The 13,661-nt window shown below is 45.6% G+C and overlaps 1 protein-coding gene across 3 annotated transcripts; it reads left to right on the top strand.

Moving 5' to 3' along the window:
* Window positions 1-6,781: 6,781 nt before the first annotated feature.
* Window positions 6,782-12,909, top strand: MARCKS (myristoylated alanine rich protein kinase C substrate). Of its 3 annotated transcripts, XM_077487090.1 has the most exons (3): window positions 6,782-7,046; window positions 7,301-7,409; window positions 10,912-12,909. In XM_077487090.1, the coding sequence occupies exons 2-3, from the start codon at window positions 7,308-7,310 to the stop codon at window positions 11,665-11,667; spliced, it is 858 nt and encodes a 285-aa protein (XP_077343216.1). In that variant the 5' UTR covers window positions 6,782-7,046; window positions 7,301-7,307; the 3' UTR covers window positions 11,668-12,909. The 3 variants fall into 3 exon arrangements, with proteins under 3 accessions (XP_077343216.1, XP_077343219.1, XP_077343220.1); XM_077487093.1 differs by lacking the exon at window positions 6,782-7,046 and having other exon boundaries at window positions 7,053-7,409; XM_077487094.1 differs by lacking the exons at window positions 6,782-7,046; window positions 7,301-7,409 and adding an exon at window positions 10,646-10,687.
* The last annotated feature ends 752 nt before the right edge of the window (window positions 12,910-13,661 follow it).

The raw sequence follows: 13,661 nt of genomic DNA, 5'->3' as shown, positions 1-13,661 counted from the left end.
GCCCAAAGGGCAGCGCTTAAGAAATTAACTTCCTCTTTATACTTATAATTTGCGGATAGTTAGTATGCTAGACAAAGTCCTGCATGCGCGATTTTGACAAAAATCAGATGCTTGTTTGTACAACAATCGAACTGTGTGTATGAGGCCATAGTGTACAGAGCCATGTCAGTCAGGTTACAGATTTACAGAATAAGGCGGGAAACAGTGATGCAGCTGCCTTATTGCCTTCATATTCCAGTGACAAGGAGAAGATAGCTGGCTTCCACATGCCTGGAAGGATATCACCCAGACGTGTAGTACTGTACATGTCCAGTGCGAGGGATGAGATTGTTTTACACGGCACACCCACAATTCACCTCACCTCGACTCCCTCGCCATTGTAGATCCTGTGTGTCTGGACCCTTCCAACCCCCACCGTGCTGAGTCCAAACAAAGAGCACACAATGGCCAACTCAGGCTATTATCTCTTCCTCCTCCTCACTTACAAAAAGTGAAAACCCTCAATAACCCAACACTGAGGGGAGTGGAAACTCCATCACCACAAGCTTTAACATGTTAATGTCCTTTCAAAAAAAAACATTTGCAGTAGTTTTAAATCTGTAGCTTTCATTAAAATAATATCTGGTGATCCTGTCATGGAGGATGGGGTTCATGCACATGGCTGCAATAAGGCCGTACAGCATACATTCGGGCATAGCTCTCTGTCTGGGAGTCACGGGTGCTGTGTACAGCTTGTGGCCTGTCAAAATCAGCGAAAGGCCGAAATATGCAGTGTCTGTAAGTAGATATAGACATATCTGACCGAGACTTGTGTACAGGGACATACATATGCACTGTCCCAAATCCAGTCTGCCTTTGGGGCAGCTCATATGTCCCTGTACACAAGTACCACTCAGATGTGTGTATATATTTGTACAGCCTGCTACCAGCAGCCTGTAAAACCAATGACAGGCTGATATACTCAGATATATGCACATCCAAGTGGCACTTGAATACAGGAATGTATGTGCTGCCCCAAATACATTTATCCCTGTGTACAAGAACTGCCTGCTGCCAACAGCCTGTAAAATCAATGACAGGCTCAAATACGCAACGTGTGTACACTGGTACTTGCCTACAGAGACATACATATGTGCTGTCCTGAACGCAGTCTGCCTTTGGGGCAGCTCATAAGCCCCTATATGCAAGTACCACTCAGATGTGTGCATATCTGTCTGCAGCCTGCTGCCAGCAGCCTGTAAAGTCAATGACAGGCTGATATATGCAGCAGCAGTTTGCAGATATACGCACATTCAAGTGGTGCTTGTGTACAGAAATGTATGTGCTGCACTTAATACATAAGTCACTGTTTGCTGGTACTGATTGGATATGCATATATCTCTGAACAGCCTCTGCGTATTTCAGGCTGACTTTGAATTTGATAGGCTGCTAGCAGCAGGCTGTACACTGCACTTGTGCGAACCATACAGAGAATCATGCCTGAATGTATGTTCTATGGCAGGCATCTGCAATTAGCGGACCTCCAGCTGTTGCAAAACTACAAGTCCCATCATGCCTCTGCCTCTGGGTGTCATGCTTGTGGCTGTCAGAGTCTTGCTATGCCTCATGGGATTTGTAGTTCTGCAACAGCTGGAGGTCCGCTAATTGCATATCGCTGTTCTATGGCCTTGGTGCCCAACCTACAATCCAAGGGCCCTTTTTGTGTGGCCCTCAGACAATAAGCTGTGTTTCCTATTGCCCTGTTATAGCAGTGGTATCTAGCAGCCTGATGTAATAGGTTGTATGTCTCCAGTCTACAACTTGAGTTGAATCTTGATATAGTGTGGTCCTTTAACCTGTAGGGTCCTGACATGCTTACAAAAACATACACATACTAGGGCCAATTTATAGACAGGATCTGAATAACCTACCAGCATGTCTTTGGAGTGTAGGAAGAAACCAGAGGAAACCCACGCAGGCACAGGGAGAACATGCAAACTCCAAGCAGATGGTGTTGTGGTCGAGATTTGAACCAGCAACCCTATTGCTGCTAGGTGAGAGTGCTAACCACTACACCACTATCTCCTGAGCCTGGGTTCCCAGCAATGTGAATTGGATGCAGCTTTTTGCTCTATGTAGCCAGTTCACACATCACCACAGCAGCTCCGGTGCGATATTCACAGGAACCCTGTGCATCTTTTGGTCCATTTCAGGTCCGAATTCAGCCCAAAATTTGGGCTGAAATTGGACCTGAAACTTTGAATTGAGACTCACCGGATATAGGGGGTTATTTACGAAAAAGGCAAGTCCACTTTGCACTGAAAGTGCACTTGAAAGTTCAGTCGCTCTAAAACAAGCAAGGACTACTTTGAAGTTGTTGCGTCTTGAAGTCGCACAGATATGAATGGTACTCATTGGAAATCATAGGGTACGACTTGTCATGCGACTTTTCAGTCCCAAATCGCATGAAAACTCGCACTAGTGGAAACCTAGCCTGACCCCCATAATGTGAACCCATACACACTATTAGATTTTCTGTAGATTTTTATCTTCAGATTTACCAAAACCATATAATATGAGGTCAAGCCTTAAGAGTTTCAATTTGTATGCAATCAGGCAGGCCCTTGCACTACATGGTTTTGGTAAATCTGAAGACAAAAATCTGCAGAAAATCTAATAGTGTGTATGGGGTCTTAGGCATGTCCCCAGTCTCCAACAACTCCTATAGCAAGTTCACAGTATCTTGTATCATTCCAACTCCTGAATAAGGTTTCCAGTCTCTGACCATCTCCTGTTTTATGCGCATAGTCTTTGAATGTATCCTGTTGTGCATCTACTGTCCCTGATAATGAATATTAAAGTGGTTGTAAACCCTGTATAACCACTTTTACCTACAGGTAAAGCCTATAATAAGGCTTTCCCGTAAGTACTCTGATATTATCCTAAACTTGCATAGTTTAGGAGATATTTACATGTGCAGACGGCATCGGCACATGCGCACTGAAGAAACGGCTTTCTCGTGCCGTTTCTTCAGCTGCTGTGCCATTACCGGCGGCTCCCACGCGCTTGCGCGAGAGTGACGTCATTGCGGCTCTGGCCAATCACACGGAAATAACTCCGGGGTGACATGTCGCCAGTCACAGAGGTGTGCTGAGACCGCTGCAACAGCGTCATTCTAAGGTAAGTATTTCATATTTCGCTAGTTTGCGGTGCATATCAGCTGTTTATGCCTTTGTCTTGCACGTTTTTTTGTTTTTTTCATCTGGGTTTACAACCACTTTAAATACATTTTGGGTACGGCCCCTTTGGTGCGGTTAGTGGCCATTCTTAAGGGCCCCCAAATAAAGTTGATGACCACTGCTCTATGGCCTTCTTGCAGCCATGTACATGAAGTTTTACTGTGATAGGGTGTCACTGCTTCGCTGTTAACCTAGGTTATGAGTAAAAAGATGAAAAACACTTTTCCACAATTTTCTGTCACATCCAGTGACGGCTCTTACATAAGGTGTGCCCCGCCCCCCCAATCCATACTCCCAGCCCCTAGTTTCCATGCAGGGTGCCGGATGCATGGATTTCATTGGGGTTTTGTTTTGGCAGCACATAATTAGAGCCTGAGGCTCTAACTGGCTTCAAAAAAGGGTGGACTCAGGGGGCAGAGCACTGCGAGTGAGGGAGGTGGTTTGTTTACCGCCCCCCCCCCCCCCCCCCCAAATATTGAGCACCAGAAGCCACTGGTCACATCGGTAATAAAACTGGCATGCCAACATTTAGGGGGCTCACAGGGTCCCCTTTCTCAGGTTGACCCTGTGACTTCAACATGATGCTGGGGGGGCTGCAAAGACAAAAAAAACGATGGCATACCAGGTTTACCTATGCAACAGTAAATTGTGGAAACATATTTTTTAGAGTGCTGGTGGCTTCTTAGTATGTAATTCAGGTTATGCATGGTGCCATCTGTTGCAGCCACCACAAGCACCCCCTGGAGTTATAGCCCGTCCAAGCACCTTCAGGATGGTGCCGCTCTCCTTGGAACTCTTGGCACTGTCAACCTGTTACACGGCTTCCAACAGATACTGCTTCTATTTTAACACAAAGGTGCAGTCTACTTTTATCACCATTGGGAAACCTGCCAAGAGAAATGCTATGCAGCCATCGCTGGAGTGTATGCTTGTAGACAAGAAGTTGCTGCAAAGAGACTGCAGGAGATCAGTCACATTTAGCTGCCACAAAGGAAGAAAGAAAGGTAAAATAGTTTATGATAGGGTTGCTCTGATACCGGTATAGGTGCTGATACTAAACATCTGTACAAGTACTCATGCTCCGATACCTAAAACTGATACCTTATGGTCCGATTTGAACCCATACAAAATAAATGTGCTCAAATTGCACTGCAAATAATCGCTTACGATTTTGAACAGTGTCTGAATCACATGCGGTTTCCTGTGATTTCGGGTGAAACTTGAAAGACATCTGTGCGGCTTCATGCACAGATGTCATAGCAAGTTGCACCTGAAATGGCCAAAAGTAGTGCAGGAACCGCAGGAAGGATGCGGCGTGCAAAGTCAGCATCGCACTGATTTTAACAGTGGAATTACAGGCAATAGGGTGTGACTCGTCATGAGATTTGACCTGTCAAATCGCATGACAAGTCACTCTAATGTGAATGAGGGCTAAATGCCATTCAGTTAAGGATTATGTCTATTTTGACATCTAAAGTGGAGATGAATAAGTCGCAAGGCAACCTAGGCAGGAGCCTCATGCCCAATGGATGTCCAAGGAGAGAAACTACAAGGGGAGAGTGTAAAGCTGGGCACAGCATGAATTTTAGCTGTTCAGCCTGCAAGAGGTAAAAAGTTCATGCTAAACAGTGTGGGTGGAGGAATCTTAGTATTAAGGCAGCTGTGGCTCCCGTGGCTGCCACCCAGCGACCAACATCTGCAGCCATTGTTCATCCAATCATTTTTTTTTATTGACTTTTATTGAACAGCGCATTTACTAAAATTTTGGCCACCAGGCTTTTTATTGGGGGGGGGGGTGGTTGATTGCCCTTATCTGATGGGTCCTGGGGGCGATCGGGCTGTTTTTTGAGGGGTGACTGCCCTGATCTCTAATGGAGTTGGCTGATTTTATTGAACAGCACTACGCATTTTCTCAAATTTTGGCCACCAGGCTTATCTGGTGGGTTGATTGCCCTGATCTGATGGGTGCTGGGGGCAATCTGGCTCTTTTTTGGGGGTGACTGCCCTAATCGCTAATGGAGTTGGCTGATTTTATTGAACAGCGCTATGCACTGGCTCAAATTTTGGCCACCAGGCTTTTTATCGGGGGATTAATTGCCCTGATCTGATGGTTGCTGAGGGCGATCTGGATTTTTGTGGGTGACTGCTCCAATCTCTGATCTGATGGGTCGGTTGACTTTATTGAATAGCGCCACGCATTGGCTCAAATTTTGGCCAGTTCAGCAGGAATCAGCCAAAATTTGATCTGTCTGTGAGTAAAGATGTGTACCAGCCTGTCACTTGGGGGCAATTGGTATGTGATCAGGTAGGCTGCTCTGGTACAAACCAAGTGGGGGGCTTCCCTGTGCCTACTGCAGTCCTTAGCAATGTCAAAGAAGTGTGGGGGGGGGGGGCGGCAAAACAGCTACCTTGCCTAGAGCCCCCTAGTTCAGGGATCTACACGTATACTGAATATCCATAATGGCTGCAAAGTCTTCCATGGCTTCCAGCAGGCTGATGTGTAATAAGTGAGCTGGTCATTTTAGGGGTGGGGGGGGGGGGGGTTGCGCTCAGTAGGCTCCCCCCTCCTCTCAGGAGGGTAAAATGTGATCCTCACATAGACACATCACCTAACAACAAAAGCCCCCCTCCTCCTCCCTTCTCTGATTCATTTCAGCCTCTTCCCAAAAATCTTCCCCAGCTGCCACATTAACCCCTCCACCGCCGCAGCAGACTTGACAGCTTTCCACCACAAATAAAGATTTTTTTTTTTTTTCAGCCACGTGACTGTCATTTTTAAACCTCATTGGGCCCAGCTGAAAAAACAAATGTCACTTTTTTTTTTTTTTTTTTAAGGATCCTCATCCTGGTGTGTTAGCTCTTGAGCCTACTCTGCCAAGAGAGGTGCCAAGAGAGGTGACAGCGCTTCCATCACTTTCACACTGCCAAGGATTGTAAAAAAAAAAAAAAAGCCATCCTCCATTGGGTGGCAACAAATCAGAAATAATTGGACAGCAGCATTTCATTAGGCTGGGAAGAGAAGCAGAAAGATGTGCAGTTAGATGTAGAGGAAATGTGCTCTTCTCACATCTGGACAGCAGACATCCTCATCTCAACACAAATCTCATCCTCCTTCTCCTTCTTCTTTATGTTTTAATGAAATCTGCAATCATCAATTAAAAAAAAAAAAAAAAAAAAAGTGGGGGAGGGGGGCAGCCAATCTGTTGATCAATCAGCTGGGAGCGATGGAGGAGTGATTGCAGACAAGCTCCATATAAATTGATCAGATCCTGGCTCATTGTGTACTAATAAAGCAAACACAACACAAAAAAAAGAAGCAGTGAGTATGTTTGTGTTATTAGGGGCACACATTCCTGGTTAATTGCTCTTCCCCGATCTTGGTGTTGGATACATTTATTTATTTTTGGTAAATATGGTATTTGTATTAGTGATTAGATTTTTTTTTTTTTTTTTTTTGCAATGCTGGGGCTGCATTGTTCTGCCCAAATTCCAAGCCGCGCCCCCTCCTTTGTGTAGGCGCGCTGTGATTGGTTGTGGCGGGGCTGGGCTGCCGTCATGCCTTGGGAAGCCCATTCATCTGTGCACTTGGGCGTTGGACTCCGCATCTTATTAGTGAGCGGGGAGATTTCTCCATTTTCCTGTTGGATCCAGCGCGGCTACTAACCTCACGGATATTTCGTTGCCTTTTTTTATTGATGTGTCTGCTCGTCTGCTGAGAACTACTTTTTTTTTTCTTTTTTTTTTTTTTTTGTTGTGTTTTTTTTTTTTTTTTTCTTAAGGATCCCCCGAGTGGTCGTTGTGTTTTGTGGGTGCCTCCAGATCATACTGGTGAATATCCTCCATCTCCTCTCACTTTGTCTTCTCCCTCCTCCTCCTTCTTCTCCTGCAAAGAGGATCCTCCAGGCTCTGCTCTCTATTGTTGGCCAGGCAGGCTGAGAGCCCAGCAGCGCTACTACTACTACTACTAGCACCATCATCTCTTTGTCTCCTTCTCCTCTTCTCTCTGTCCGGGGGTTTGGGGGCTTCCTTGTTCCTCTCTTGGTGGTGACCCCAGTGTTTTGCCTTTTGTTGGATATATACAGACCAGCCATGGGAGCCCAGTTCTCTAAGACCGGAGCCAAAGGGGAAGCCGCCACCGCAGACAAGCCCGGGGAAGCTGGAGCCGCCTCTCCCTCCAAGACCAACGGCCAGGTACATGGGGGGGCATGGAGAGGGGGCATTGTATGGGGGAGATCTATTGTAATGGTTTATTGTATTGAGGTGATCTCTTCTTGTATGGAGAGGATCTCTTGCACAGGGAGGGATCTGTTGCATGGAGAGGAAACTAATTGTATTGGGGGGCTAAATTGTATGGGGAGGGTGCTCGGTCTACCCAGCAATTGGAGAGGACCATCAATCATCTCTGATGGGGGGGGGGGGGTTATTAAACTCCTGATGGAGGGGGTTGGGGTGGTATTTTTATGTTGGTTGCCTGGTTTCTGTAGGGGTGATTGCCCACGATCTGTGTTGGGGGGGGGGGGGGTGCTTTTATTGCTTTTATTGGGGTTGATTGTCCTGATCTCAGGGGGGAGTTGGAGCGATCGGGTATTTAGGGGTTGATTGCCCACGATCTGTCTGTTGGGGATCTGGGCTTTTATTGTGGGCGATGGTTGCCCTGATCGCTGGTAATGTTGACTGCCCCCCCCCCCCACCAGGGTATTTTTAATTTTTTACTTTTTTTTGGGGGGGGGGGGGGGGGTTGATTTGGACAGTCGGGTTTTTAGTTTATATTTTTTTGGGGGGGGGGGGGGGCGGTTGACTGCTCCGACCTCCTGAGGCTTTTATTGTGGGGTAGGGGTCCATTGTCTGATCTCAGATGGGGGGGGGGGGGTTGATTCTTTTACCGGGGAGTTAATTGTTCTCATCTCGGATGGTTATTGGGAGCGATCGTCCCCTTTACTGGGGGGGGGGGTAGTCTGGGGATGATTGTCCCTTTTTTACTGGAGGGTTATTTCTTATGATCTCCAATGGGTAGAGCTTGCCCCCTTCCCTCGGGAGGAGGGGGGGTGTAGTTGCCTCGATCTTTTTTTTTTTTTTTTTTTTTTTTTTATTCTGGGGGATTGTCTTGATCACTAATGGGTTTTGGAGGTAATTGCCCCCTTTTTGGAAGGGATGCTAGTCTTCCGATCTCATATTGGGGGTAGTTGTCCGTTTTTTACTGGGGGGTAATTGTACTGATCTCAGGGTATAGGGGGTGATTGTCCCTGTTACTGGGGGATTGTCTTGTTTTTTTTTACTGGGGGGGGTCCCGATCTCGGGGTGTTGGAGGTGATCGCCCCCTTTACTGGGGGGGGGGTCCCGATCTCGGGGTGTTGGAGGTGATCGCCCCCTTTACTGGGGGGGGGGTCCCGATCTCGGGGTGTTGGAGGTAATCGCCCCCTTTTATTGGGGGTTCATATCGGATCTCAGATGATATATTGTGGGGTGATGGCCCCGATCAGGCTTGTATTGGGATGGATCCCTGCAGAACATCATCCCCCCCTCCGGCAGCAACATGTGTCTCTATGTATGATGAGCCCCGATGATCTGTCTGCAGGCTGGGATCTCTTTATTGTTGTATGGCAGTGTGGAGTGCGGTGTATGGGAGGGGTCTTTCTCCGCCATTGTGTAGTAAGCCCCCTCTTTCTCTCGCTCTCTATCTCCTGTAGTAGGAGAGGGAAAGCACACAGGCTTTGTCTGTGTTGGCTCCTCGCTGGATCTGCTGCTACAAAGAAGGCGTGATCTGGGAACTAATGCACTGGCAGCCGAGCGAAGCTCCCCGGAGCATTGTGCTGGCTGGTGGAGGGACAGCGCCCTCTGCTGGTCGCGCGGCTTAGAGGAGCTTCCATGGCTTGTGTGGAGGCGTAGAAGGAGAATGGAGGGAAACGATATGCTTTTCAGTAACGCCATGTGGGCGCTATTGATTGCTAAAATAGAAGCCCTTGTGGGAAAGGCGGCTGGCGTGTTTTTAATGAGTTGAAACGGCTGGCTGTGTCACTGCCCTTCCAGAAAGTAGTAGTAAACACATTTGAGTAGCCTCGTTGGTGTGCTGCTTGTTACCTCAGAGTTCATGGTGACTGGAGAGAACAAAAGCACTCCTCTTCTAAAAAAAAAATAGACTTGTGAAGAGGCCTTTATGGGATGCAGTTTTGTCCCTCCAGTTTCCATGTACTTGCCCTCTCTGTGAAATAAAGGCAAAACGAGCCGTTGCCTGGGGCCCCATAAAGTTCTGTATATAGTAAATCAATCTCATGCTTGGCTCAGATTTCCTAATGGCCATGTACAGGAAGCATTGTATTGTCATCTGAGATGAGGCTCCATTCACATAGCTTAACACCAGGATAAGGATCAGATTTGCAAAAAAAGTCTACTGAAGTTTGAAAATTGGTCGCATAGCTCGAAATAAAGATTGGTAAAGCTTTGTAAATTAAGCCCATTATGTCAGGCATACATAAATGCCTTGGTATGGTTGCCTTTGGCATTCGGGCCCACAGGGCTCTCTGCCTCCTCAGGCTCCTTTCACACCGTACTACACATAGAAATGCATATACAGGAACACGCATGTTTGGAAGCCTTGTGTTGCATTTTTATGCTTTTACCGTGTTGCCATGTGAACAAGGCACATTTTATTTTTTGTGCACTTGTGTTTATCCAGTGTTGGAAAAATGCAGGTCGCGAGACCTGGTGGGTTGATTTACTAAAACTGTAGAGTGCAAAATCTGGTGCATGGTAGCCAATCTGCTTCCAACTTCAGTTTGTTCAATTAAGCTTTGACCACACAACCGGGTAGCTTATCTGTTTCCATGCACAGGTGCACCTGATTTTGCACTCTCCAGTTTTGGCAAATGGACACCGATGTGAGCAAGCCCTTGTTTGGTTTTTAAAGGGTAAGCTCACCTTTTTACAGAAAATCTGAAAGGTGAATTACTTCACCGGTCTGGGGATTTAAAATCCCAGTGGCTTAATCTCCTAAACCTCGTAAAGGACATCGCTGACCAATCGGAACCTGCCTGTCCTCCCCTGCCCATCCTGTCAACGGGAGAAGAAAGCTGCAGGGATTTCTGGACTAGTAAAGTGGTGACCAAATGTGTCAGCAGGTGACTGTGGCACTTGGGTACAGCAGGACCAGGTGGGATGTGGAGGGGGTCCAGTGTGAGGTCACCTCACAGATTACAACTTGCACTTTAAACAGGAAAACTGGACCCCATCTCCCTGGTCCCACTGTACCCAAGTCCCGCGTTTACCCGATGAGACATTGGGTCGCTGCTTTACTAGTCTAGAAATCCCAGAGGCTTTCTCTTCTCCCCTGCTGACAGGATGGGCTAGGCGTGTTCCGACTGGTCAGTGCCGCCCTTTAAAAGGTACGTTTAGGAGATTAAGCTGCTGGGATTTTAAATCCCCTGGACCATTGAAGTGTCGACCCGATGTCTCCTAGCGGAAGACCACCTCAGGTATGGGGGGGAGCGGGGGTCCAGTGTCAGTTTGCCTTTACAGAAAATCTATAAGATTAACTTGTAGTTACAGGAAACTGGGCCCTAAGGCTCAATGAACGATGCATTTCTGCCATTTTGAAGGTTTGGTAATAACCTTATGTGACACCAGTGGTAGTGAGTATTGTGTGACCACTGGTACCCCTTGACTGATCCAGTTTTTTTGGGTTCTTTCCCTCCTGCAGGAAAATGGGCATGTAAAGGCAAATGGTGATGCATCTCCTGCAGCAGCCGAGGCGGAAAAGGAGGAAGTCCAGGCTAATGGAAGCGCCCCTGCTGAGGAGACGGCAAAGGAGGAGGTAGCAGCAGCTGCCGAGCCCACCCCAGAGAAGGAAGCTGCTGCATCTGCTGAAGGGGAAAGCACAGAGCCAGCCTCTCCAGCTGAAGGCGAGGCCTCTGCCAAAACAGAAGAAGCTGGTTCCACTTCTACACCTTCCACCAGCAATGAAACCCCCAAGAAGAAAAAGAAACGGTTCTCCTTTAAAAAATCTTTCAAGCTGAGTGGCTTTTCTTTCAAAAAGAACAAAAAAGAAAACAATGAAGGAGCAGAGGCTGAGGCGGCAGCTGCATCCAATGAGGGAGCAAAGGATGATGCTCCTGCAGCTGCTCCAGAGGCAGCCAATGAAGAGGCAAAACCAGCCCAGGAAGAAGCTCCTGCCAGCAGCACAGAAGAAAAAGAGGAGACTGCTGTGGCAGCTACCTCACCTGAGCCCCAGGAGACCAAAACTGAAGAGCCTGCACCAGAAAAGCCCACAGAAGAGGTAAAGCCAGCCGAGGAGCCAAAGTCTGAGGAAAAACCCACAGAAGAGGCCCCGGCTGCTGCTGCCGCTGCTCCAGAGGCCCCATCCACTGAACCAGAGGCACCAAAAGCTGAAGAACCAGCAGCTCCTACACAGGAAGCTACATCTGAATCCAGTCCAGCAGCCGAGTCAGCAGAGTAAAGAGATGGCAATTTTGAGATAATCAAAGGACTTTTTTTCTCCCCTTGTTTGTTTGTTGGAGTGGTGCCAGGTACTGGTTTTGGAGAACTTGTCTACAACCAGGGATTGATTTAAAGATTTATTTTTTTGGTCTTTTTTTTTTTTTTTTTTTTTTTTTTTTTTTTTCTCATCCTTTACAGATCCCATCTCAAATCATTCTGTTACCACCATTCCAACAGGCCGTGTTGAGTTTACAACAGTCACCGGCCTCGATCCTTTTTGCATCAGTATTAATGTTTTTGCGTACTTTGCATCTTTTATTGAAAATGTATACTTTTTTTTTTTTTTTTTTTGTCAATTTATGGACATGCCCATAATGAAGGAGATGGGTGGGTCATTAAAGGGGATATCAAAAATGAAGTGATAGGAGCCACGGTGGGTTTTTAGGTGGTGCACACGTTGCCAAGAGAATGTGCCACATGGAATGGGGTCAGGTTTCTGTTTGTTTCTTCTTTTTTTCTTTTTCTTTTTTTTTTTTTTAAAAAGAAAGTAATGAATATTTGAGGGCAGCCTTCTACAAGGTTTACAACACTAAAGGTCTTGACTAAGATGGCAAGCAAAATTAAAAAAAATAAAATCAATACCCAGATCATAGTTTTAGTAATTCATTTAAACCATAGGAACTTTTCACTTATCTCATGTTAGCTGTATCAGTCGGTGATTAAAGTAGAAAATACGAGTTGTATAGGCTTTATTGTTTATTGCTGGTTTATGACCTTAATAAAAATGTAATTATGTATTACCAGCAGGGTGTTTTTAACTGTGACTATTGTATAAAAGGAATCTTGATATCCAAAAGCACATGAAGTTTGCAACTCCTTCCACCCTGCCCATTTTTGTAAAACTGCAGTCATATTGGACCTTTTAAACACAAAATTTTAAACTCAACAAAAGCTGTGATAAGTGGAATGGTTACTGTTTATACTGTGGTATGTTTTTTTGATTACAGCAGGCAATGCTTTCTTTTCCAGTTGTCTTTAAAAAACAAAAACAAAAAAAACTTAAGGAAAACTTCAGATGCAATGGTTTTTTTGTGTAGCATCTTTGTCTTTCATGTTTTGTAAATACTGGAGAAGCTTTGACCAATTTGACTTAGAGATGGAATGTAACTTTGCTTACAAAATTGCTATTAAACTCTTGCTTAAGGTGTTCTAATTTTCTGTGAGCACACTAAAAGCGAAAAATAAATGTGAATAAAATGTACATGTTTTGTGTTTCTTTGGCCTATAGTTTAACACTAATCAACTACTTGAATAGGGTGGGTTTTTTTTTTTTTATATATATTTTTTTTTTTTTTTTGCATGTCCCATCCTTGTCTTGTCCATTAACTATAGTCACTTTCTTGATCCCATTTTTGTATTGTTTAGCTATGTTTTGGCAGGATCTGTATAGGCAAGTGGTGAGGTGCAGGTAGATTTGTTTGGCTGCAATCATGTGTAAAACTAGGTACTGGTTGCAGCCGGTTAGGTGGTCCCACAGGACAGGTTTGGGAAGCACTAACCTGAACAAAAGCTGCTTCATCTATCCTTGGGGCTCCTTTTCAAATGCTTAATCCTCACATGTATAATAGGCCTTTTGTATAGCCAAAGGAAGTGAGGGTTTTTTTTTTCCTCACTAGAATGCCTCTCCTGAAGAAGACTTCAAAGTTGCTTCAGGGTTTGGAAACCTACTTTGCATTTCAATGCTTGTACACATTCCAAGTGTAGCAATGAATAAAAACGCATTCTGGGCATATTTTTACTTAATTTCAGTAGGGTGTGTGGTTTTTTTTTATTTTTTTTTTATTTTTTTAATATATCTGCAGTGTGATCTAAAATTCTTTCCACTTATTGCCTTTTTACCACTGAGTATCGTAGAGATTACTTTTATGAAAACCTGAAGAGTGAAAAATCTGTTGTAGCTCTGCACAGGAACTAATCGGGCTACCATGCACAGTTGCACCAGATTTTGCAATC

Source organism: Lithobates pipiens, unplaced genomic scaffold, assembly GCF_037356315.1.
Source record: "Lithobates pipiens isolate NorthernLeopardFrog02 unplaced genomic scaffold, aLitPip1_a1.2 Scaffold_18, whole genome shotgun sequence".
Taxonomy (NCBI): Eukaryota; Metazoa; Chordata; class Amphibia; order Anura; family Ranidae; genus Lithobates; species Lithobates pipiens.
Note: the sequence above shows the minus strand (reverse complement) of the source record. Positions and strands in the feature narration are given on the sequence as shown.

Excerpts from the sequence above, each read along its gene's own strand:
- MARCKS (XM_077487090.1), top strand. The coding sequence starts at position 7,308 with ATGGGAGCCCAGTTCTCTAAGACCGGAGCCAAAGGGGAAGCCGCCACC. Across the intron at positions 7,410-10,911 it reads CCTCCAAGACCAACGGCCAG|GAAAATGGGCATGTAAAGGC; the intron begins GTACATGGGGGG and ends TCCCTCCTGCAG.